Source organism: Thermobia domestica, chromosome 1 (genome assembly GCF_964235325.1).
Source record: "Thermobia domestica chromosome 1, izTheDome1.hap1.1, whole genome shotgun sequence".
Lineage (NCBI taxonomy): Eukaryota > Metazoa > Arthropoda > Insecta > Zygentoma > Lepismatidae > Thermobia > Thermobia domestica.
The window spans coordinates 97,520,056-97,546,079 of record NC_137454.1 but is presented as its reverse complement, the minus strand read 5'-3'; the positions used below and the strand labels follow the sequence as shown (position 1 = coordinate 97,546,079).

The 26,024-nt window shown below is 34.9% G+C and overlaps 1 protein-coding gene across 1 annotated transcript in view; it reads right to left on the bottom strand.

Moving 5' to 3' along the window:
• The window catches only part of JhI-21 (Juvenile hormone Inducible-21), a 93,797-nt gene that overhangs the window by 12,812 nt on the left and 54,961 nt on the right, over nt 1–26,024 (bottom strand). Inside the window, exons 3-4 of the mRNA XM_081761062.1 lie at nt 16,354–16,495; nt 3,311–3,434 (exon numbers count right to left, since the gene is read on the bottom strand). Of these exons, the coding sequence (XP_081617188.1) occupies nt 3,311–3,434; nt 16,354–16,495 (266 nt within the window). The remainder of the gene's footprint in view (nt 1–3,310; nt 3,435–16,353; nt 16,496–26,024) is intronic.

The following is a 26,024-nucleotide window of genomic DNA, read 5'->3' as shown; positions in this document are numbered from 1 at the left end:
AAGTCAATAGACTTGTAATGAATCGAAATAGCAAATAATAATAAAAAAATAGATAAAGTTAACACAAATGAGACTTCAGATTGCGTTTTTGAGTTTCGTTTAGTGTATACGGCTTTATCATCATAATTCATTACCTATCTCCTTCTATGGAATGTAAAGCCCAAAATCAACATCAGTAAATTGGCTTTTAATGGGAACAAATGTTTGTCAATAATAATGTCCCATGTACAATACATAGTTCCATAAGACGTAAAACAACATTAAATGTTTAAACATTAAATATGCTAGCTAACGAAACGAATTATAAGGAACATTAATTCATTCATCTATTTAAGGGTACTGAATTTAACATCTTGGCTGATTAAATTAAGAACAACTGTAAACAATAAAAATAAACGTAAAAGTGAATAACGGAAAACCTTAATGTGTATTACATTTATACACTGCAAGTAGAAATCTTCTCTATTATCACTAATCACACACCGCCACTGTCTGCAATAAACGTTTCAATCATTACCTATTATTGCAGGGCAAAATATACAAATTTAAAATCGGGAAAACAGTGATTCAGTGATAGAATAATTAACTTTGGTCCGAAGGATCCCTGGCTCGATTACAGACCATGCAAGTTTGAGTTGGGCAACATAGGGCTTATGCAGAGTCGTTTTGACGCGTGATTAGTGTCATACTAAAGAGTTCGACTAACATATGTTTCGTGCAGTAGTCAGGCCTTTAGTATGACGCTAATCATACGTCCAAACGACTCTGCATAAGGCGGATAGTATCTATGGAAGTTCTTCCGTTTTCTTCCACATTCACCTTTAATTTGCAAATCGCCCGCTTTCTTCATTTAACTTCGATAAATTAAAGATCATTTCATTTACAAACAACAATATTTTACAATAGTAAGCACAATTAAATGCTTGATAAACAAACACCTAATTGCACTATCGAAAAGAGCGTACTTAAAAGTTAACATAAACTCTAAACATTGTTATTTCGAAACTTAAAGCCTTTCTCAAAGTAAACAGAAAACTTTGCCATGTAAACTATACTTACACTTTAGCGTATTTCATTTGTAGATTTGAATCTTAATTTCAGCAAATCATATCGAAATATTCAGCACCTCTCTTTGAATCTAAAATAGTTTTTTTTTTCTTTTTTGCATAATCATTAATTGAAAACCATAGCATCTCTGACTGCATACAGAGTGTCTCAATAGTCCCCTGATATAGGGTAACTGTTAGTATCAGAGTTGCAATAAAATGTAAGAGGGGAAACCGTCTCCAAATATAATGTTTTCTATCTAAAGTGAAGGAATTTTTTAAAACAGACGAGCCGTTTAGGCTGTACACTCTTTATGCGCCCAATGTTAAATGAAAATGCAATGTTGCCATTTACTTGGGGCTGGGGGAGGGAAGGACGATACGGGAGGTGGACAAATTTTGTAAGAGTGTGGTGAATGGGAGCATGTTTGAAATGGAGGCTGGCCATCATCACGTTAGCATAACAGACAGTAACTTCATTCACTTATGTTGTGGATCCTGGTAAATGGCAACGTTTCATTTTCATTTAACATTGGGCAGATAAAAAGTGTACAGCCCAAACGGCTCGTCCGATTAAAAAAAAAAAAAAACACCTTCATTTTAAATTGAAAACATCATACTTGAAGAGAGTATCCCCTCTTACATTTTGTTGTACTCTGATAATAACAGCGTTATCTTATGTCAGGGGACTTTTGAGATACCCTGTATATCGCTAAATTGTTTTAAAAAAGAAAACTTGCGAAGGTACGCCGTGAGGGCGTAGCCTAGTGGTTATTGTTCTTGCTTCGTAATTTTGAGATTCAAACACCGCTCCCGGCCATTCTGACTTTTTTCTGAAGATTTTCTCCTGTTTCAATAAGAAAACACGTAGAACCTTTAAAAGAAAATAGCATGTTCTGACTTGAGCTAATGACTGATTTAGATATTTTGTTTTAGAAATTTACATTACATCAGGCAGTCTAAAAATATTGAGCCCTTTGTGCAGGAGATTGCATTAGTGTGCCAAATTGCAGTGTATATGAATCGCAGCGAGTCAAGCACAACGTCATTTTACTTTTGAAGCTAGTAAATGTGTAAAAAGAGGTATTGCTCCTTGAAGATGACTGAACTTTCCGCATAAGTGCGACGTTCCACAATATTACTTCGATAAAAGCACAAATACTGCGCATGCCCGTGAAGAAATTCGTTCTGTTTATGGGTAAGATACGTTATCGAAAGCAACAGCAAAAAGATAGTTCAGACACTTTCACTCTGGAAATTTCGATGTTCAAGATGCTCCACGCAGTGAGCGACAAATTACAGCAACAGTAGATGATATTTTGGCAAAAGTCGAGCAAAACCAGCATATTGCCAATGACCTAGACATCTATCATCAAACATCTTAAACCATTTAGAGAAAGTTGGCTACAAAAAGAAACTCGACATTTAGGTACCACATCATTTTGACTCAGAAACAATTATCCGATCGAATTTCTATTGAAATGTAACGAACTTGCGCCACTTCTGAAGCGATTGATCACAAGTGATAAAAATGAATAAATTATGACAGCAATGTACAAGAAACATCATGACGAGAAGTGCTAAAAACCCACACTGACGCTCAGGAAGGTTATCCTGTGCGTTTTGTGGGATTGGAAGAGCATCGTACATCAAAAGGTGCTGCAGCCGAGCAAAAGGATAGATAGACTCCGATATGTACTGTCAACAACTAACGAGAATGTACCTAGAAATTCAAAAGAAACGGCTGGAACTGGTCAACAGAAAGGGTGTCGTATATCACACTGACAATGTCTGACCGCATATACGTATATCTCTAATGATTCGTAAAAAATTGAGACAACCTGGCTGGATGATTTTAATGCGTCCACCGTATAGCCCGGACCTCGCACCGTCAGACTCATCACTATCCTCTGAACAGAAACCACAGAAGTTCTATAGCGACAGGATGATGGTGTTACCGAAAAAATAGCAAGAAGACATCGAACAAAATGGTGCATATGTGGCTCCATAATGTTACTTTCAAATAAGAATAACTGTCTTCATGATTTTGATTTTCAAAGGCTCAATACCTTTTAGACTACCTGATAAGTAGAGCTATTAGAAAAAACTAACAAAAATTTCAGTAGTGTTTTGAAGTTTTTCATATTTCATTAGTATTAGCGGGCAAGTCAATATTTGACAATTATATATATAGGTATTTCTCTCTTTATCATTTTGATACGAATATAAGATGGCAATGCAAAATTTTATCTTTTAATACTTACTACTGCAACAGCTGGCGACGCAAGCATTTCCTCTGCAGATATCACAGCAAAATAAGCAAGATTAGCAAGTACGTAGACTACGGTCACGATAGGCATAGCAATCCATATAGCTCGTGGGAGATTCCTGAGGGAATTAATCAGAAAGTTAACTGCATTAGAAATTATACAGTTTTCAACAAAATACATATATTTAGACATTCTAACGTACTCAAGTATTCGTCCGAACATATTCTTGTCGAACTACTAGGAATAAAATTGTTCTTTACATAGCATATACTTGGTACTCACATTCATAGACTCGTGCTAAGGATATATACGCTTCGGATAAAATTTAATAATAGTAATCCCGTCACTATAAATATCGCTGTTAGTGTTGGAGGAAAGAAACGGAAACCACAATCATTCATTTGACACTGTGTAATCCTTATATCACATTTCCTTGAAAGGACAAAATATATTTTGTTAAACCTACTTCCTTTTAATGGAATTCAGTTGCTTGTTTAATAGCACATTTTTCTTACTGTGATCGGAAATTATCCATATAACATTATTTAAGATTGTATTTTTTTCGATCAATTTGATTAAAACTGTGTATGATTAAAAAATTCTTCAAATAGAGACAAGTAAAAAAACAGATGTTAAGCTTAACAGTTAAGATAGTGTTAATGTTATAAAATGTTTCGAAAATAAAACAGATAAAATCCACTGAGTAATTGATTCGAAATTTGGAAGTTAATAAAGGAATTGTTTGGTTCTAATTTTTAAGTAAATTGTAAAGATGCATGTTAAGACAAATAAATTTCATACTGATGTCATATCCGTGTAAAGTTAATACATTATTCGAAAAGTCATAGTGTCTTTGTTATCTATATAGGAGTAACTTTAGCTACAATATATTTCTTTTAATCAAAATGTTTGTTACAAGCAAACACCCCTTTATAAAATATAAACATAGGTGCATCCAAGGACGCCCATTAGGGGGGGGCAAGATGGGGCGCTCGACCCCCCCCCCTTCTAAGAGGAAATTGTACTTGGGAATATTGAAAACTCAATAGATTTTTTACATTAGTTACAACAAAATTTGAAACTGAGCTCATTCGTGGCTAAGCGGTTAGCGTACGCGCCTTTGGCGTGGGAGACCCGGGTTCGATTCCCGGCGGGAGCTCATGTGGTTCAGATTCCGCGTTAATCAGTAGGTCCACGTCTCATACAGCCTCGCTGCTGAACGGGACTTTAAACTAAAAATCAACTCAAAATTTGAAACTATATCCTGAAACGTCGCTTATACTTGCGCCCCCTTGAAAACCACAACATGGGCGCTCTTGGGTGCATGTTACATGAATGTTAGGAAGTATTTTGAACTATAGTTTATTTTGTCTGTGTACATTTAATATACTATGTAAAAAAAAAAAAAAAAGTTTAATTGAAATGTCCTTGAGAGCAAGAATCAGCAAAAGTCAACGTTATCAATGTAGGAAAAGCTGCATGGGCAAATTTCCAACAGTAATGAGATATCCTCATTTTTGTAACATGGTTACTTTAGTTGCACAAAGCAATAAAGAGTTCAAGGTAAATAAGAAGGAAAATTTTATAGAGATTATTTATAAAACAGATCTCAGGTCGACTGAAGAGATCGTTAGTTCTAAAAAGAAAAATGAAATAAATGGGTTCGTGGTTCGAACCCCACTTTAATCTTGAGTCCATGTTTCATATAGCCTCTGTGCTAAAAAAAATGGCCTTACAAACAGACACAAACAAATAATAATATGTATATACAAGGTCTGTCCGAAGAGTAATGTCATACATTTTATTGTGAAGCGTCTGTACGTAGCAGCGCGCTGTATCCGCCAGGATCGATGATAGTATAAGTGAACTAATGAGTGAGTGATTGCGCAGTTGCCTCCGAGTTTCCGGAGGTGAAGGACGAGCAATTTCGTAAGCCTCTGATTCGTCTCTTGTACAAGTCGCGATGCAGCGCTCACTGAAACACACATATGTGATCAAGTTTTGTGTGAAACTCGGCAAGTTTATAGCGGAAACTTTTCCAATAGTTCAACAGGTCCTCGACTGAGTGTTTAACACAAAGGCAAATCTATAGATAGCACAAGGTATTTTTGGAAGGCCGTAACGATGAAGCCCGCGTTGGATGCCCATTAACCTCCTTAAGAGCCTGTATTCCTTGTTTTTCATACGGGAAAGGATATAATTATATGCAACTTACCACAATCATAGATAATGTTATTCTACAACAGAAAATATAAACATGAAGAATTTTTCAGTATTGCCATCCATAGAAATTACTATGTTGCCAGGATAAGAATTCCCTCAAAATTTAAGCTAAGGCAATGAGTAGAAGAACAAACTCAACTGCATTTGATTACTTACCATATTGTCTTGGTATCCTGTGAACTACTTTTTAAATAGTTGTATTTAGTTTTTAATAAACAAAATAGTTTTAATATACAGGTATTAAAATTAAATAATATTGTTATTTTAAAAGTAATTCACAGGATACCAAAACAACTTGATTACGTATACCTAATCAAATGTAGTTGAGTTCGTTCCTCTAGTCGTTGTATTAATTCAGATTTTGAGGGAATTGTTATTCTGATAACACTGTAATTTCTATGGATGGTAACACTGAAAATTCTTCAGATTCGTATTTTCTGTTGTCGAAGAACATTATCTATGATTGTGGTAAATTGCATTTCATTATATCCTTTCACTTATGAAAAACAACCAAAACAAAAATAGAAAATTTTGTATTATTTTTAAGTAAGTCAGGCTCTTGAAGGACGAAAACGTGACTTGTGCGGAAAAGCTTCCGCAAACAGACCGTGAATGAGTGCTCATGTAATGGTCGACATGTTAAATATTCAAAAAAAAAAAACTCGTTTCATGAAATTGTCTTCGTGGTAGAGCAATCCTATGCCTGTGATTGACCAAAAGATCATTATGCTGGCCAATCATGTTAATGATTAGTTCTTATCGTCCGCTTTCCTGAGAAAGAAGCTTCCAATCTGCTCTCCAATCTCTATAGAGGCGGATCATGAGGAAAGATACATCGGTACAAATTAAACCTTTATCGCTTCAAACTTTATAAAGGTATCATATATCGTATCCAAGAATTATTGCATACAAGAATTAGACAAGTTTTAGAATTAGGTAAGTTTTGTCCCTTTAGTTTAACGGCATAAAAGCTTAATTTGTACTTAGGTGATTTCCCTCAAAAGCCGCCACTGATGGGAAGTACGGGATAGAAACTTATGTGAATGACCTGGTCGGTAGGGATGTGCACGAGACAAGATTTGTGGCTGTCTCATCTCGAAAATGTGCTGTAAAAGTGATGCATTTTAACTAAAATGTATATTTCTCTATTGAAAGAGCCGTGTCTCAACTCCAATTTTGTCAGGAAAATCCTTTCTCTACTCGTCTCGTGCGCATACCTACTGGTCGGTTTCATACATCCTAGACTAATTTCGCATGCGAATCTTATTCTGGTTAGATGTCAGATACCATGTGAAGATTATTACTATTATTATTATTTAAATGATAATCAAAAGTTTTAATTTTCCCAAATATTTGTAATATTTGTTAGTAACTTACTAAGTGTTATTTTATTTTATGCAGAAAAAAATATAAATGAAGTCAGAAATATTTTTTTATAAGAATGGATTAATTAATTAATTGAAACGATAAAGTAATATATTTTCTAAGTACAAGTAGAAGGTTTTAAATTGTATTCATAACACAATACTCTTTCTGATTTATTATTTATCTTTAACCAATGAATGCAGTTTATTGCAGATATTTCAAAAGAATTTGCTAGCCAACTTGTCCGAATCAATCTAAACTTTAGTTCAAACCAAAAGTCATACGTTAAGAAGATTACAACCAGTCTCAATTTCTTTGAAGTGGTCGTTCTCAGAAATATATAAAATCTCTTTGAGCAAGAAAGGAAAGAAAGAGAGACAGAGAGGCTGGCTGTTCAGGACATTTGAATGCAACTGACATGTGCAAAATGAAATTACAGATAATCATCTATTCATTTCTATTCGTTGAACCAAGAAAAATTAAAAAAAAAAAAAGCTTTTATGATTGAGGAGGATAAGTAGTACACGTAGAATATTACTTGTAATTCGAGTCGCTCCAATACAAAATATATCAAATTAAAGAGGGATCATGTATTTTATACCTTCTAAAGGAAAACACTAAAATTATTATTGCTTTAGATTTGTTGTTAATTATATTTAACTTAATGACCCACAGTTATGTTCTTTAGGATAAAGGAGACGGATGATTGATAAAAGTGAATGATTGGGAAATTACTTTTATTTTGTGCTCCCCCATTGGGAACTGAACCCGGAACTTGTAAATTGGGTGGGATACTTTGATATACTGTATGTACTTCGAATGGCATGATTAGAGAGGATACTGATTTCTAAAAATTAGCAATATTGCTTTTTTAAAATCTCTATTACACTAATAAAGGAGGAACAAAAATGCGTTTTTCCTAATAATTAATATTACTAATTAAAGATAATAATACATTTTTATGTTGAGTATTTACTGTTGTTAATTTTAAAATATTGGTTTTTATTTTTTATATTATTTATTTATTTATTTTTTATTTTTTATTTTTTTTTTATTTTTTTATTTTTTTTATTTTTTTTTTTTTTTTTGTGGAAGTAAGTAAAAGAATTGGGAGGAATATTTAAGTAACCAAACTTTATTAAATAAAGTAAATTTTGTAATTACAAGATATTATTTACAAGAGACCTTACTTAGCTTAGATTTTTTTTTAACTAAGATTTTACAAACAGAAAAAGGTTTTACATGAATATAAGGTGTCCTTTCACCCACATGACTGAATTTTCCTCTCGTCTTTGGCTGCTTCCGTCCTTCCTTTTTGCCAGCTTGTATTTTCCTTATATCCTCCGTCTTTATCACACTTTAATTATATTTTTAATAATTACAAAGTCTCTCTTGTCCCTTAGGCAAGGTTGTTTTTTCAAAAAAAAAAACATTTTAATAGTTTTTCTTCTTAGCACATCTTAAATTATTTTATTCATTGTTTTCTTGCAACATCTGTTTCCCAACACACTACTATATGCTATACCTTTCGTATTGCAGTAGGGAGCCATCTTTCGATTGCCGATGAAATATGGAAATAAACCCTCACCAAATTACCTATGCAGAACAATAGATGTGATTTTCAATTTTAACGAGTAGTGGCCCCGCTTAGCGTAGTCGTTAACACTCTTGTCTTTGGTGTGAGCGATCCCGGGCTCGATTTCCGGTATGGACATTCGGTCGAAAAGTACAAAAGCTTTTTCAGGCTAGCCATCCTGAGTGAGTTTTTTCTTAGATTTTCCTCATTCATACCATGCAAATGTTGGGATGGTACCTAACATAGATCCGAGGCCGCTTCCAATCCTTTCTTCCTTCCCTTTCCTCAGATAGTGTGATCGCCGAAGGACGTGACGGGCTAACACGGCTATAGATGCCGAAAGCCCAAAAATCTAATCCCTAACTCTCCCCTAAATTTTAACAAATAGTAGTGTCATGTGTACGCCACGCGAAGGAGTTTGATTTGTATGGCGTGGTATAATCTCAATTAATATTGAAGCCGGCACTTCCGGTTTAGTAGGGAAATTAGACTAGAGATAGAATGTATTATTAGGACACCTCATTGATTGCAGAAAACAGCTTCTTCGTTATCAGTTACAGTTTTCATTCCAGAGCGATCAACGTTAAAACTAGAAGTACGGTACTTGGTTTGTGTCACCTTCAGTTCGAATAAGGGCTTAAGAGAAAATTTAAATACCTATTCTTAGAACCTTAAATCGATTCTTAAAAATGTATCTCGTTATCTCTGATTGTTTTTGCTCTATAAACATTAACATTAAAACAGGAAGTTGTAGTGGATTTGGAATGGTGACAAAAAAAAAAAAAAAACGATTCTTGCAAAAAAAAAAATTAAATTGTACAAAACAGCTTTTTTTCGCTATCTATTACTGTTTTTTGCTCTATAATTATTGACGCTCACGGAATTGTTGATTTCTATCAGTTCCTATTTGAATATTACCTCCATCAGCGAACTTCATTCCTATCTTCTGACCCTCTACATCTTGGCCAAAATTGATGATGATCCATCAAATTGTTCTTGAAATTTTTGTCTCCCGGACGAGTGGAAACGCATTTTTGGTAGTTGGACGGACACACACAGACAGATGGTAAAGGAGTTTTGATAAGGCAAACTCTTTAAAAATTGCTAAAAATTTACGAGATTAAAATATATTACATCTTTAATCCTGTTTCTAACGCACCGAAAGGGAGAGAGAATCACTACGATACAAGGAAGTTCATATTAAAAGGAAAAAGTTTTAAGTAGAGCTATAGTTTTCCTGCAGAAGTATTTATCTATTTATCTAGAATAAGGCAATGGAGGAAGTGTTTACATTTCACGTCTGCTTGAAAGTACTTTCAAGCTCTCAGAGACAAATCTAATACAAAGTAATGGACTCGGGTTTTATTTTCTGATTATACACCAAGCCAAGCGTAAACATGTAGTAGAATGAGGCACTAGAAATAAAACAAACGGAGAAGTCAAATGAGAAAGAAAGAAAGAATAATCCATTTGACTCTTAAATGGTAAAATTTACTGTGCTTTCCTACTTCAAGCAATTCTAAGTCGTGTAGAATGAAAACATGTATTACACCAAGAGCTTCGGGAATTTCAGGTTTAATTTTCAAAGTGATCTGAACATGCGAGTTAGATCATTCTCTAGCATGTAAAATTCACCACCTTCTGTATTCTGATTATTTACGTGAATATCTATTCGGTGTTACTAATTACTCATATAATAAGAACAACTTTTGCTTATATGAACAAATAATTTCAATACCAACGACATATTAAGGCATTAAGGCATGATTGGCGAACTGAAATTTTCTTAGAATCAAAGCTTTCTATGCCTCGATTCAAGAAGAGCATCTGCACGCCTAACATTTTCGGAAATCCACTGATGAGTATGATTATATATAGGCCTATTTGATTAGTTGAAATATTCTACGTACTGTTAGATTGCAGTGCTCTTGTCAAGTCACCCTGATGAATGCTATACTAGCATTTTCTTATTAAGATTTTTGACCTGACCTACTAATATGGCTTTCAAACAGAGGTGCTGATAAAGGTTAATGAAAGATTTGAAATGATTGTTTTAGTAGGGTAAATGAAATGAAACTGAGAACCCTGAGAAAATTCACGCACACGATTTTTCTTCTGTATTCAGAACGATCAAGTTTTGAACATATGAATTTGCACTAAAGAGATGTCCCTCCTACCGCTGAACTACCATGCTTTCTAAGATGGGTTGCTAATACAAATTGAAAATGTTTGTATCATGAATCTCTACATTAGAGAATTCTACAATTGAAAAGTGTCTTCAAATGTAAACAAACTTACTATGTGCTGGTATTAATGTAGTCATGGCAGCGTATTTTCCCTGCTAGTTAGAATTTCACTAGATTGTAAGCAATCCATTAGAACCGACATGACCCATTTTGTGTGAAACACTTGTATTAAATTACAAGTTTGTTGTTTTATCAGTCTTTTCCCGTTTTTCTTACTTTTTTTCTCAGGGAATTGATGGACATGTTTTATTAATAGTTTCTATCTTAAAAAGAAAGAAAAAAAAACTTCCTTCTAGAACGTTGAAGAACTGAAGGTCATGTTAACTTTTAAAGCAGGGCTAGCTCTGATTTATCGTGGAAGACGCGTGAAAGACAATTTGAAAGTCGATAGTTTTCAGTTTGTTCTGCGTGCCAATCTAGACGAGAAACCGTGAAAGCCTTTTAATGTAACAAGCTGCGAAGTACGAAATGGCGAGAGCATCATCGTTGGTGAAATCTTTTCCACTAACAAAGGCATTTGATCACGGAGGTTCTGAAGGAGAGTAAGAAAGAAAAAAAAATGGTCCATTTGCTCAAGCGTTCTCCAATCTGGGAAGTTCTTGTGATCTATGTGTGGGCGCCCTTAAATTGACACAGACACTCGCAAATATACGTATATATAGACCGGTATTCATAACCTAGCTATAACACGTAAGTCGAATGATTGCTTTTCGTCTTACAAATACTAAAGGAAAACGACTATTCGAAGGTCGTTTGCAAGAAGATCTGTTGTTCATTAACTTATCTGAAAACTTACTTTGCATCTGAGATTTTTTCTTTTCTTTTTTTTTTTAAAGTATAAAAGTACAAAATTTTCCTAAATTAGTGTTGCCCACAGGCTCAAGAAAGTTTTCGCCTCGTCTCGAAAACGACACGAGAATTGACATTGCTTCTCGTCTCCTTTTCAAGCAATATTACTCATTAATCACAGTGTGTACTGCCTTCTTGCTAGTGTCGTTCGTTACGGGGGGCACGGTGGCTCAATAGTAAAGTGCTTACGTCTGGTGCGTGAAGTCCCTGGTTTTATCCCCGGTCAAGTAAATTTGTGGTGGACAACATCGTGTCCGCGTTTTTTTCTTGGGGTTCTCCCGTTTCCTACCGCTTTCTCATTCCACTTATTCTTCCATTATCATTCACTTGCTTTAGTCATCGTCTCCTTTAGCTTAAAGGACATAATCGTGAGACGTTATACTAAAAGATTCATTTATTTGCTAGTGCCATTATGAAAGGTTTGATAAGGTGGCGTGTTATTAAGCCTGTTATTGCTGGCCACGAATGAAGTTTCTTTCAGTGCCATAAAAAAATCGCTTTTTTCGAAAACTTCTCATAAGGATGTTACCCTCAAGCGTTTCATTTTCTTTAGCTCATTGAAACCTGTAAATTGATATATATACCTAGGTATATATCTCGTCTTTGAATATGTTTCTGTCCATCATACGCTAATAATATTGTATTTAGACATTTTAAACAACCAAAACATTTTGGGAGTCGCAGTGGCTCAGTGGTAGAGCGCTCATCTTTAACATGTGGGTTCACTGGTTAAGCCCGGCGCCAAATGGGCGTTGTGGTGGGTGGACAATTATGTGCGTGGGTTTTCGGAGCGTTTTCCCCTTTCCTTCCACGTACTTCATTCCACCATTATCATTCGTCTCATCCTCACCGTCTCCCTTATCCTCGGTGCATAATAGTAGGATGGGACGTTAAACTAAAAAAAAAAAAAAAAAAAAAAAAGTTTTGGCTTTAGCTTTTCACAGTTCGTAATGCAAGCGTTATCTGATCGTGCCTGATTTTATTACTCAAGAGCGCCGATCTTGGGGGGCGGGGGCCCGGCCCCCCCAAAGCTCATGTGGGTTCCCTATTGTATTTATGAATATACAATTTTTGGCATAATTTGAATGCAGTTTGTCTTAAAATTCTCATATATATATCTTCTGCATCTGAATGGACCCCCTCCAAATTTACAGAGAACTCGGCGCCCTTACTATTACTTAGTCTACAGGTGAAAAATAAGTGGCAGTGACATGTAAACGAAAAAAAAATGAAATGAAATCTTTAGTTTTACGTCCCACGGTTATGCCGGTTAGGCTAAAGGAGACGGTGATTATGAGAGATGAGTGAAAATGGTGGAATGAAGAAAGTGGGAGGAAACGGGAGAACCCCGAGAAAACCCACGAGCACGGTGTTTGTCCACCATAAAGTTCACTTGGCGGAGGCTGGGAACATGTAAACGAGTTTAGTTTGTATGGTGTGATATATTTTCAATTAATATTGCAATCAAAAGTGGTAATAGATATTTACCACCTCCAGTTTAAGTACAGAGATTAGAGTGGAGGTGAAATATATTCTTGGGACGGTTTATTTTTGATTGCAGAAAACCGCTTCTCAATATCTATTATCGCTTTTACTCTATAGCGGTCTACGTTAAAACAGGAAATGTCCTTGTGCTCTATATAGATCAACATTTAATCCGGAAGTTACGTTGGATTTCTATTACTTCCAGTTTTAATATAGAATTAAGGATGATTGTAAAATGTAGTATTGGAAAGCTTAATCAATTGCGGAAAACCGCTTCTCAGTATCTTCCGTACCATATTTTGCTCTATAGTGATGAACATAACAAACCGGAAATGGTTGATTTCTATTTCCGGTTTGAATACCACCTCCATCAACAAACTTGATTCCTAACCTTAGACCCTCTACACTCTGGCCAAAATTGATGGTGATCCATCAAGTTTTTTTTTTTTCTTTTTCGGGTGGACGGACATATGGTAAGCCAAACTCCTTTAAAAAGCAGAGAATATATAAGATTTAAAAGACACAGTAATATTAGACGTTTGAGTGTGTTGATCTATTCATAAATGCAGAGCTGGATTAATCCATCTGGTGGCTCGGGGCTAGAAAAAAATATGTGGCCCCTTCTGACTTCACCTAATACATTTCTGTGAAAGTACAGTAGGAAAGTTAAGGGAATATGTTTCATATTTTTCGTCATATCTTATTTTATGATGATGATTATATCTTCATGATTCTTTTGAGATAGCCAGTTGAGATTTTGAACAGAGTGGAGGCCCCTGTCCACCTGGAGGCCCGGGGTTATAGCCCCCTAAGCCCCTCCCTGCATAAATGTCTCCTCAGAAGTACGGTAAGGTTACCCGAAAATAAGCTATGATTTTTATTCAAATTTCAACTGTGAAAAGTTAAGGTGCGGCATATATTCACTACTTTACAAACTTAGCTCTTATAACATTTTGTACTATTGTATGCTTTTTAAAGTGGTGCAAATTATGCTAATTTCTCATTGTAAACCCTCACTCCTCACACTTGTGTATATATTCCATTTTCCATTATCACTCTGCGGTCTTGTGGAACGCAGATTGTTTCCAAATATTACGTAGATAATATTCTCTGTATATGATACATGGTAAAATCTTTTCTGAAAATAATTGTATTTTTCTCTTTCCAATTTTATAGATTTACTTCGGATATTATCTTTTTTCTTCTTCTTCTTTAAAAGAGCAGTTTATTTCCCGGTGTGGAGTATTTTAGGCCCAATATATAATCCTATAAATAATAGCCCTATCAGTATTTTTTAAAATATACTATTCAGGGCAGTGAATATAACATTACGGATTCGAACATGTATTTTTCAATGTCCGAGTCAGTATATTTCATTCCATTTTGGTACCACAGAAAACATATTAACTTATTCCTCTTCTCCTATTAATAGATGATCAAAAGTTTCCAAATTATACAAAATTATTTTAACAATGGATAGTAGTAAGCTATTATGGAAAATGAAATAATAGGAGAACACTACATGTTTCTATTATATTTGTAATTTCACTTCCAGTTTTAGCGCAGGACTAAATGTAACGTAGACTTATAGCTTATCATAGCATCTGAACCACATATAGGGATTTACTTCAGAAATTATCCCTCTATGTTGGTCTAGTGACTATCATGCACATTTTCGTTGTAAGGGGTCATAGGTTCGATTCCCAGCAGGGAAGCCTTAAAAATTTGAACTCATATTACAGTGGCTGGGATTCCACTTTAAATTGTAGGTCCCATGTCTCATGTAGCTTTGGTGCAGAAAGAGGACGCTAAATTTCTATCAACCGAATCCAAGAATCAAACCTGATTTGCTGCACTAATTACGAGAAACTAAATTACTTACTGAAGAGTGAGCTCTTTTCTTCTTTAGTTCGCTTGAGAAAGAAATGCATTTTTAATAACTAATCTACAAGTATAGCAAATAAATAAATAAATAAAGGAGCAGTCAAAAGGAACCACTTCTTGGAAATAACTACAAGAGAAGTTAATTAATGAATAATAACTACCAGTCAGATTAGGATCTTTCTTTAAGATTTATATAGAAGCAAGTCGCTATAATAGGAATCAGCAACTGAATACCTTGTTCCGTTGAATTGGTTCCTCCTTCATCATCTTACCAAACTAATCAATTAATAAAAAAAATCATATTTCTTTTCCTCTTATTTTTGCTCTTGTTTCTTAATTGGCCTTTTCATCAAGTTTCTTGTAGGTTGAAGACGGCTAATTGAATATTGACTCTCGTCCGTATATTTCGACCTGATACAAGGACAACTAGATTAATTTAAGCAAGCACTCAGTTCTCAGATGAAGCTTCGAAACTCTCAAATATGGGCAAGTTCGTTTCAAACAACTCGGACGTCTTCTTTTGCTTTTTATTCCTTAAATTTGCTTTCTATTATCAATTATGATTAGTTACTTGCATGGCTAATAACAGAGAATCAGAATTAAGAAATTGATTAAACTGTCATATACATACACATTTCCTTTTATGAAATTGATGTCTTTTCAACACCTTATCAATCTGAAAAAATTAGCTACGATGGAGATGTCCGGTTTTCAAACTCAACGATTCAATTGTATTTATATCCTTTCTGACAACACAATCATATTTCAAACTTCTCACTTTTATTTCGAAGTATAAAACGGAAAGAACATAATTTTCATCATCATTTCCACCCGGTATAGATGAAAGGAAAATTTTTATTAAAATTCTGTTCAAATACCGGAAATGAATTTCAGCATCTCTCAATTGTGTGAAGAATATTTTACTCAATATAGTCTAAGTTTCCTATATTAATTTTGTCATTTGGTGAGTACGGTGGCTGAGTGGTATAGCGCTTAACCTCTGGTGCGTGCATGGGGTCACTGGCTCGATTCCCGGTTAAGTAAGTTTGTAGTAGACAACATTGGTGTCCATGGGTTTTCTCGGGGTACTCCCATTTTCTCATCCCACCAATTCTTCCATCATCATTCATTTGCCTTAATCATCATCTCCCTTAGCCTAAAGGGCACAATCGTGGTATGTTAAATAAAAACATTTCATTTTTAATTTTGTCATTTACTTTACTAAAACTGTTATCATGATCTAGTGTTGATATTACCAGCTTTAAAGTATCATTTTTATAAGGAAAAACAAACGGAAAAGTTCTTTTGAAATACATTTCGTGCTTCAACTACTTATCACAAAAAAATCTTTAAAACAAAGTAAATAACACGTGACAATAAATAAATAAGGAAATAAATATGTAGTTTACCTGTATGGGTCCTGTAATTCTTCGGTAACAAAATTCAAGAAATTCCAACCACCAAATGCAAACAGACCAGAATAGAAAGCTAGTGAAATGCTTCCAGGGTCATAGCGTCCATGAAACGAATTTTCAAAATGGGAAGTTTCTCCTGAAAATGAAATTAGAATACAATGATGCATAAGAACCATTTTTAAAAATAGTAAAATGTTTTATATTTTAAACTGATAGAGATATTATTGTACAGAGAATATGTTTTGGAATCCAAAAACACATTGATTTGCATTAAATAATGTAACATTATACAAACATGTCCAAAGAGTAGGAGTATCACAGACGTTCCGGCTTAATCCCGAATTTACATCATATGCATGCCTATCCCGCAGGAATGTCCCAGTTTCTCTCCAAAACATATGTTAATATCATTCGTGCAATACTTAAAAGAATCCCAATTTTATTAGTCCTCTATACTAAACTAATAGGGCCTATTAATAATCTACCCTCTATCAGGGGCGGATCCAGGACGGACTTCTGGGGGGGGCGGTGGGTTGTAATACTGCTACTTAGAGCTACTTTTAAGAGCTCCAAACTCTGCGATGGGTTTAATTTATATATAAAATAAAAAAGCTTTCCTCTTCTGGGGGGGGGATCCTGGATCCGCCACTGCCCCTCTATCATTCACTTTTGATGAGCGTTGGCCTTTACTTAATTCTGATATTTCAGCAAGCGCTAAGTGCGCAACTATGAATGCAATGTAAATGTTCATAGGACGTCCCAGATTTTTAGTTTAGCTAGGGGCCGTATCAGAGAGATATGTTAATGTGTGTACGTTGTTATGCCCAACGCCCAACATACACACTATACACACAGGAACGACCGTAGGGTTTTCCCAAGGGACAAAGGCGCCGATCTGGGGGGGGGGGGGAGGCAAGGGGTCCACCCCATATATTTTTATGAATATGTATTTTTGTATGTATTTCTTATTGTTATATGTATTGTTATGTGTATTTTATATGTATTTTTATTGTTCTATGTATTATTTTTATGATTATACAATATTTGGCATAATTTGAATTGAATTTGTCTTAAAATCCTGATATATGGCTTCTTAGACCCTTATCTGTAACCACAGATATCTGAATGGGCCCCCCAAAGTTACAGAGAAATCGGGGCCCTTGCCCAGGGGGGGAGGAGAAGTCCAAAACACAAGTGAATCCGCGAATATACACACCTTGATGCACCACTTGATGTAAAACAATTGTTATTGACAGAAAATCCAGAAGATGGCAATTACTCTCTTTTTCTCGCTGTAGGCACCCATGTTCTCAACGATAGTCTTTGTGTATATTGACAACTTCTTAATGCATTATTCGTGTACTTGATTTGTTGGCGCTTAACCTTGTTTTCTATGGTTTAGATCAGTGGTTCTCAACTGATATGTCGTGGCACATTGGTGTGTCACGCTTTCCCCTACGGTGTGTCCCGAAATTTTAGAATTTAAAAATCATAAAGACTTTAATAGTAATTAGTTGAAATCGAGACGGACTGTACCAGTCAACACCTTCAGCGGCAGCAATAATGCTTAGTGCTACATAGAGTCATTAAAAAAACTAATAGTTTTCACTATTATAATAGATATTATGATTATTTATAATGAAAATGTCAAACAAGTGTGCCGTCGGTCAAAAAAGATTGAGAACCACTGGTTTAGATTTATATTTGTTGATTTTGTGCAGAGTCATAATAACAAAAAGAAAATACCAGACATGTCTTATGAAGAATAATTATGAAACTGTATATGTGCACATACTGTGTGTAGTGACGTAGCTACGGAGGTGATGACCCGGCCCAAGTCTGTCTCCCCGTCCCTTTAGTACAGTGATATCAACAATAGATTTTGCTTATTTGTAGTATGTTCCATTTGTGATCCCCACATTACGACTTTAAAAACATAATTTATCACACACACACACAAAAAGGATTGTACAGTCTTGTTCAAAGAAATTACTTCCCAGAAGCCTATATTTGACTCTACAAGATTTCAGCAAGCAGTTATAGGCTGTATTTTTCTTACTTCTGAGCTCTTTCTCGTTAGTATATGCATCAAAATGTGCTGTGGATGCTTTATTAGCTGTGGATGCGAATAGATTGTATTATGAGAATACAATCATATCTCAAACTTCTTATTTTTGTTCCAAAATCGTGGCTAAGTGGTTATCGTACGCGCCTTTCGCGTAGGAGATCTGGGTTCGATTTCTGGCTGTTGCACATGTTCGGATCCCACGTTAAGCTTGTAAGGTTCACGCCTCATGTAGCTTGCTGCTGAAAATGATGCCAAACTCAAATCAAATCCAAAAAGAAAATGGCTCTTTAAGTTTCCTATATGGATTAAAACTTGTTCCTAAGGAAGAAGTTGGTCAAATCTATACGTATATGGAGTTCGTAGATTTGGGCATTACGGAAGTTAAAGATGAAACACTTAGAGAGCTTCGAAATGTGGTGTTGGAAGAAGATGGAGAAGATAAAATGGACAAAGAGAGTAACAAACGAAGATGTTTTAAAACGAGTAGGAGGAAAGAGGACATTCTTATCTAGCATCCTTCGTAGAAAGGTCAACTGGATTAGACACATCTTGCGGGGGAAAAAAACTGCCTTTCTCATACTTCCACATAGGATAAGATGGAAGGAAAATGAGGAGTAGGAAGATGAACGATGATTTGAAAAATAAAAGAAAATATTAGAAGTTAAAAAAGGAAGCTGAAGATCGAGAAACGTTCTAGAAACATATCCAGACATGGGAGCCCGAAGAAAATTTTCTAGGGAGGGGCTTATCTCTCTGGTTGCTATACTACGTTTACTAGTTTTTATTTGCATTAAGAAAATCTTAAGGGGCAGACTACTAAATATTCTTGAAAAACTAATAATTTTTCTTTTGCCCGTTTTTCATAAGTGGAAAGAGATAATAAAATGTAACTTACCACAATAATAGATAATGTTATTCCACACCCGAAAATACGAATCGGAAGAATTTTCAGTGTTGCCATCCATAGAAATTACAGTGTGACCAGAATTTGAATTACTCAAAAATCTAGGTTAAGGCAGCGACTAGAAAAATGAACTCCACGGTAATTGATGACTTATCATGCTGTCTATGTTTCTTGTTTACTACTTTTTAAACAATGTTTCTATTTATTTTATAATAACTTATTTATTTTGTAATATTTTATGTAAGTTTTATAAAATAAATAGAAATATTATTTAAAAAGTAGTAAACAAGGAACATAGACATCATGATAAGTCATCAATTACCGTTGAGTTCATTTTTCTAATCGTTGCCTTAACCTAGATTTTTGGGTAATTCAAATTCTGGCCACACTGTAATTTCTATGGATGGCAACACTGAAAATTCTTCCGATTCGTATTTTCGGGTGTAGAATAACATTATTCATTATTGTGGTAAGTTATATTTTATTACCTCTTTCCACTCAGTGGCGGCCGGTGGATTGTGGTTTCGGGTGTTGCAGTGCAAGCGATAAGAGACAGAAGATACAAAGTTGACTCATTGACTAATCAGCATAACTTTAGATGCAAATGCTATGTGACATTTTAAATTAAATAAAATTCTGTTTTTAAAAAATAAAAAATGCAGAACATTTTATCCGATTAATCACCTTAATTAATTAGTAAGTTCATTTTCCTCTCTTTGATTGGAGCAAATCTGTCTAATACATGCTGGTTGAACTCTGGTATTCTTATTGTAAGGTCTTTTTCGATGGAAAACATAACCAATGGTGATAACCTTTCTTGCGACATTCAATTCCTTGAAAGTGTCAATTCTTTCTCATGTGGAAAAAAACTTCTCGTCTTTTGCTGACGCCAGAGGTACTGTTAATATTAATTTCAAAGCTTTGTAGATTCACTAAATATTTTTTCTAGATTATTGCGAACGATTCATTCTAGCAAACTCAGTCCTTGACAGTGATCCGAATTCCTCTTCAGCGTTGACTGAAGAGAGTTCGTAGCAAAGATTAGTGTTATAAAAAAATGTACATTGAACACACTTTATTCACAGTTTATCCAGGAAAATTTAAAATAAATTGAGGAAATGTCTGGTGCAAACAACACTACTGCATAAGATATCCTGTAAATTTAAACTGGATTTTTTTTTTTTCGAACACTCTCCTGAATTGCCCTTTTCTTGTTTTGTCTAAGATTTAATTGCAAATTTTTCCTCAGTTGAAAGCTGGTCAATGTTTTTTGTAAGTTATTTACAGAAGTCATGGTATACAATTCATTCAGAATTTGTAGGTTATTTACAGAATTAAAGCACACACAATAAAATTAAACCTAATAATTAAAAACCAAAACAGCTGATACAAAATAGGTACTGGTATATGAATTCCGAATGTCACATATTCATACATCAACACACACACACACACATGTGCGTAAAAGAAAAAAAACTACATTCCAAATCATCCGTCTTGCTTGTTACGCAATGCACGATGAACACAATATACTTCCACATGAGTCGAAACAATGCCTACCAATGTGATATGTTCTGGAAAGGAAACCTCGAAACCCGCCAGATGAAGGATCAGCATGTAACAGAAGCCAAAAAAATCAAAGAACATCAAAACAAACAGTAAGTTACTGCCAGTTCTACACCCAGAAATATTAACTGGGAGGGGTCCAAAGTATTTGAGGGAAGTCCAATACGTCTACATAATATGGAACCTGAATTATACTGCACCCGAAAAGACGATAAGTAATTCTTACTTACTATCACCTATATTTTTAGAAAAAAATGATAGAACGATTATTTTTATAAGAATAGAAGAGTACATGATGAGGCGTAAAATAAAATATTTAGCCTACATCAATCGTTTCTGTGTTAGGAAAGCATAGTTTATTAAGAAAGTCTACAAATGTTAGTCAAGTTTCGAAATTTTGGGGAGGTCCGGACCCGGTGGACCTCCTGGTGGCTACGCCCCTGAGCATTGCTAATTAGTCCCAAATTCAATGTGGCATTCCCCATCATACAGTTTTATGTGGAAATTACCAAGAGTATAAAATACGAGTATTTATAAAATAGTATACTTATTTTATAAAAGAAATATGTTTATACTAAAATACTATCCACAGAGGGGGGGGGTGATTCTACATACTGACTTTTTAATATTTGATTCACAAATTACTGTAGAAGAAGCCTTCATTATCAATATAAGCTAAGAATTAACTTGTAAATGTGGGTCTACTTTCATTTGTTTTCTCCTCTACTTGATATTTTCTTTCTTATTTTGTAATTTTGCAATCACTTTTTTTTTTAATTGCCATTATATTGATTTACTTCAGTATGGTCCCGTAATTTAAAAATATGAATTCATAAAAACAAATTCCATTTGTTAATTGCTAGTGAAAGAAAATTCAGAAATCTTATTTAGCGTGAAAAACCTTCTCGTTCACTAGAAATCGTGCTGTGTTGCAGAAGCACTGCAACGACCAGTCCCTTTAACTTCTGAGATAGGGGAAAAGAGACTTAACATTTGCTCCAATCCCCGCGCTGAAGGAATCTGGTCGTTGCATGCTCGCTGCAACACAATGTAAATTAAACACACTGTGACGGATTATTTTTCGCTTTTTAAAATGGATTAACGGAACGGAGAGTTACAGAAGTAAAAAATATGTTATTTAAAATGTATATATGCAAGTATTAAAAAGTATTTTTTTCTGTTCTTTACTACTATTGATAATAATATTTTTTTTCTTGAAATACTTTGGTCGTTGCGCAACGCTGCAACACTTACATTAGCCGCCACTGTTTCCACTTATGAAAAACGGGCAAAAGAAAACTTATTAGTTTTCAAAAATATTTAGTACTCTGCCGCCTTAAGAAATTTAATACATTTTTGTGAGCCGAAGGGGGGAACTCGGGCCCCACTCTGCCCTCCCTGTCGGGCGCCCATGTATCCAGACCCTAATTTAACCTAAGTGGAAGGAATCTCCTATTAGCCTCAGGACCTGCCAATAGGCAGAGTACTCAATAATAATATGTCTCTTTTATGTTAAAGGGGACATAAGCATGGGTCTTTTACATTAATTTCTTTTTCATTTACTGTTTCATATATATATCTCTGAAAACATCCTGATCGAATAGCAACCGGATCTTTACAAAACAGAAAGCCAATACATGTGGTGATGAACAGATAAAGAAAGAAGCCAAATTGAGTGTTTGTATTCAATCAAAACATTCTTTGTGAGAGTAAGTAATCGTCAGAAGAAAGAATGTTCAGAGACACGTGTGCACACATCAAATAAATGCAATGACGTCAATATGTCAGTTATTACGTACAACGGAATGTGCGTATGTGCGAACAGGAAATTGAAATCGCAAGGTATTCATTTCATCAGTGAAGTCTGTTTACATACAAGTATGTAAATAGTATGTATACCGTAATATATTGTATATATTTGATATGGACCTAATCAAGTGAGCAAAAAAGCCAATAATTCTGATATGTTACCAAATGAAGCAGTTTTGATCCTATTATTCAAAATAGACTGGTTGGAATTTGATGGATTCGTCCACTCAAACGTCTTACTTTGGAATTCATACTTTCGAGCACGATAGGAGTGAAGTATAGGGTTTCCAGATTGAGATAAAGGCAAGTCCGGAGATTGTGTAATGAAGGATACAAATTTGAAACTGAATATTTCTTTTTCATGTTATTATCATCGTACTATAATCAATATATTAATCTTCCTAATATTATTACTAACCGAACTATACTAAACTACATTTAAAATAACACAAAATATTAGTGGTTATAGACACTTACCATTTTGTCCATATTTTATGGAGTTCTCGCTACTGAAGAACTATTTTCCAGGACCGTTTTGTGTAAAAATTGACAGATTAAGTTAATCTGAACCGGTGACGTCGCCAGTTTTAATTTCTTAGGGGCGGGGGCTAGAGACATTTTTGGGGCAGCTACTTTTTTTTGTATAAAGAAAATATTAGTTTTACACTGCATGATCCACATTACAATACAACATATCAGGGGGGCAGACAATGTCAGGAGAAGACGCCCTCCTTTGTTCCCCCTAGAACCGTCATTGATATGAATACAAAATTTCGGCCATCACAAGTTCTGTTAACATTCTGTTTCTATTATTTTATCATAAGGCTTTCATTACACTAGACATTAGTTCGACAGATGCATTACTAACTAGCATAACTAGAATATACTCCATTATTTTGAACCAAGTTGTTTTCTCGAAAAACACACTCCATAACTTACACAATTTTCCTATCAAAGTGTTGGTATTATAGATTTAAAAACAGAGATCTCATCGTACAGTTCATTTCTATAGAAACAACGTAATTTGAAGTTTCATTTTTATCTTTGTAAAATTATTAAATGAGAACGTTATTGATATCGTGTTGTAGTACAAACGCAACAAACGGCGCCGACTTCCCAAGATTTATGTGGGTGCATATAAATGGCGGGACGTGTTATATGTTTTCAGGGGAGTCTCGATATTTTTTGATTGATTTCCTTTTAGTTAAAATATTTTATGAACATTATCATGAAGGCCTGTACTCGATTCTATTCACAATACAGTTCCATTTATTATTATTATTATTATTATTATTATTATTATTATTATTATTATTATTATTATTATTATTATTATTATTATTATTATTATTGTGGGTACTGCCTTTGACTAGGAAGGGGAAAGTGTGTTGCTTGGCTGCCTTTGCACACATTTGAAACAAACAACTATGTTTTAGAGGTTAGAAATGTTAACCTCCATCTTAATGTTTTAATTGCTTATTATTTTTGATAATGGCAAATGAGAAATATTTTATTTTGTTTCTATCAAACTAAAAAATCTTGTGGGTGCTGGAGCTCCGGAGCACCCACGTAGTCGACACGCATTACTCAACAATGAAAAGAATTTAAACTTAAGCTTTTGTTGCAATCAAAATATAGTACAGTAGAGCGTCGATTATCCGAAGTAATTGGGGGACATGGGTGTTCGGAAAACTGGTTTGTTCGGATAATCGAACTGTACTGTACTGTACTTCTACAGCCAGTGCCAAACTGACAGAAGTGTGCTGATTGTTGAAACACAGCGACTGGCGGCTTGGCCGGTCAGCAGCGCCTTATGAAGGCCACATTAGAAGCAATGTTCCGCCAGCGGTGGCTCAGTGCGGCGACTACTGTGGGAAACTTGGTTTGGGAGTGAGGGGGATGATGGACGGTAGGGTGGGAGAGTAACAGGTGCGAGCAAGTACACAGTTCGGTTAAGCGGTCGTTCGGTTGACCGACGTTCGGATAATCGACGCTCTACTGTATTTGCAAATAACTACGTACAACATACGTATATTACTATAAGGCACAATAACATAATTATGTAGATAATTTAATTAAATTGGATTGGATTTAATTTTAGCGTCTCTTTTAGCAGCGAGGCTATAATTATGAGACGTGGATCTACAGCTTGAAGTGGAATTCGACATGTACTCCCACCAGGAATCGAAACCAGAATTTCCGCCCCGAAAGCGTAACTCTAAAAAGCCAAGAGGGAGTTCTACAGATAATTTAATATTGCATCACACACATGGAATAATAATAGGACTAATAATAATAATAATAATAATAATAATAATAATAATAATAATAATAATAATAATAATAATAATAATAAAAGTCTATTTTAGATGTGTGTGTTCTTTTCGTCTGTATGTAAGCCCTACAGGTTAAATCATTCAGCGTAGCGAGACTCGTCTAATTTTTCCCATACACTCAAAATACTAATGGTAAATTACTGATAAAAAAAATCTGTAATTGCGATTTCCTCAAAAACAATAGTTTTGTTCTCATTTTATAAATATTTCATTACTACCTATAGATGACACTATAATTTCTTTCGAAGAACATCCAGAGAGAGTTAGTCATTTACTGGTAGGGTGAGCTTGTTCAGGCCATATTCTTCTCGAAAACGACTGAAACGATTTTGTCCATTATCATGGTTCACTGAGTTGAATGTATGCAAAAGAGTGTTAATTTCCGACTTCCACTTAGGAAAACTACCCAGATGCCTAGGTTTCCAACTTCGGGGGATGCTCCGCCTAGACGACGAAACTATACACATCAAGGCATGGGCGGATCCAGGACCGACTTCTGGGGACGAGCTTCAAACTCTGGAATGGGTTTTATTTATATATATAAAATAAGAAAGTTTTCTCTTCTGGGGGAGGGCAATTGCCCCGATCGCCCTCCTGGATCCGCCACTGCATCAAGGACACGGAAAATAATGCAGTCTGTAGACTGTAGTGAGGCCACCCGTTCCTCTGCAGAGAATAAAGTTCGTCGCGTAGCAATGACATCTTATAATAACGTAAAAATATTGATACTTATCTACAATATTTCTTAGAATCACGCAATGGGACTTATAAGACTGTACGGCTAATACGTCTCGTCCGTTACTTCACACATGGATTCTTGAACGAAATAGAATTCTTAAATTTTGTAATTTGAAATAGTCGAATTACATCGATCGAATTCGTTGAGTCAATTCCTTAACATCTTCACAGATAATGGTCACTTTAATGTGCTGTATCGTTTAAAATTCATTACATTACCTAGTTGCTATGCAATTTGTAGAGC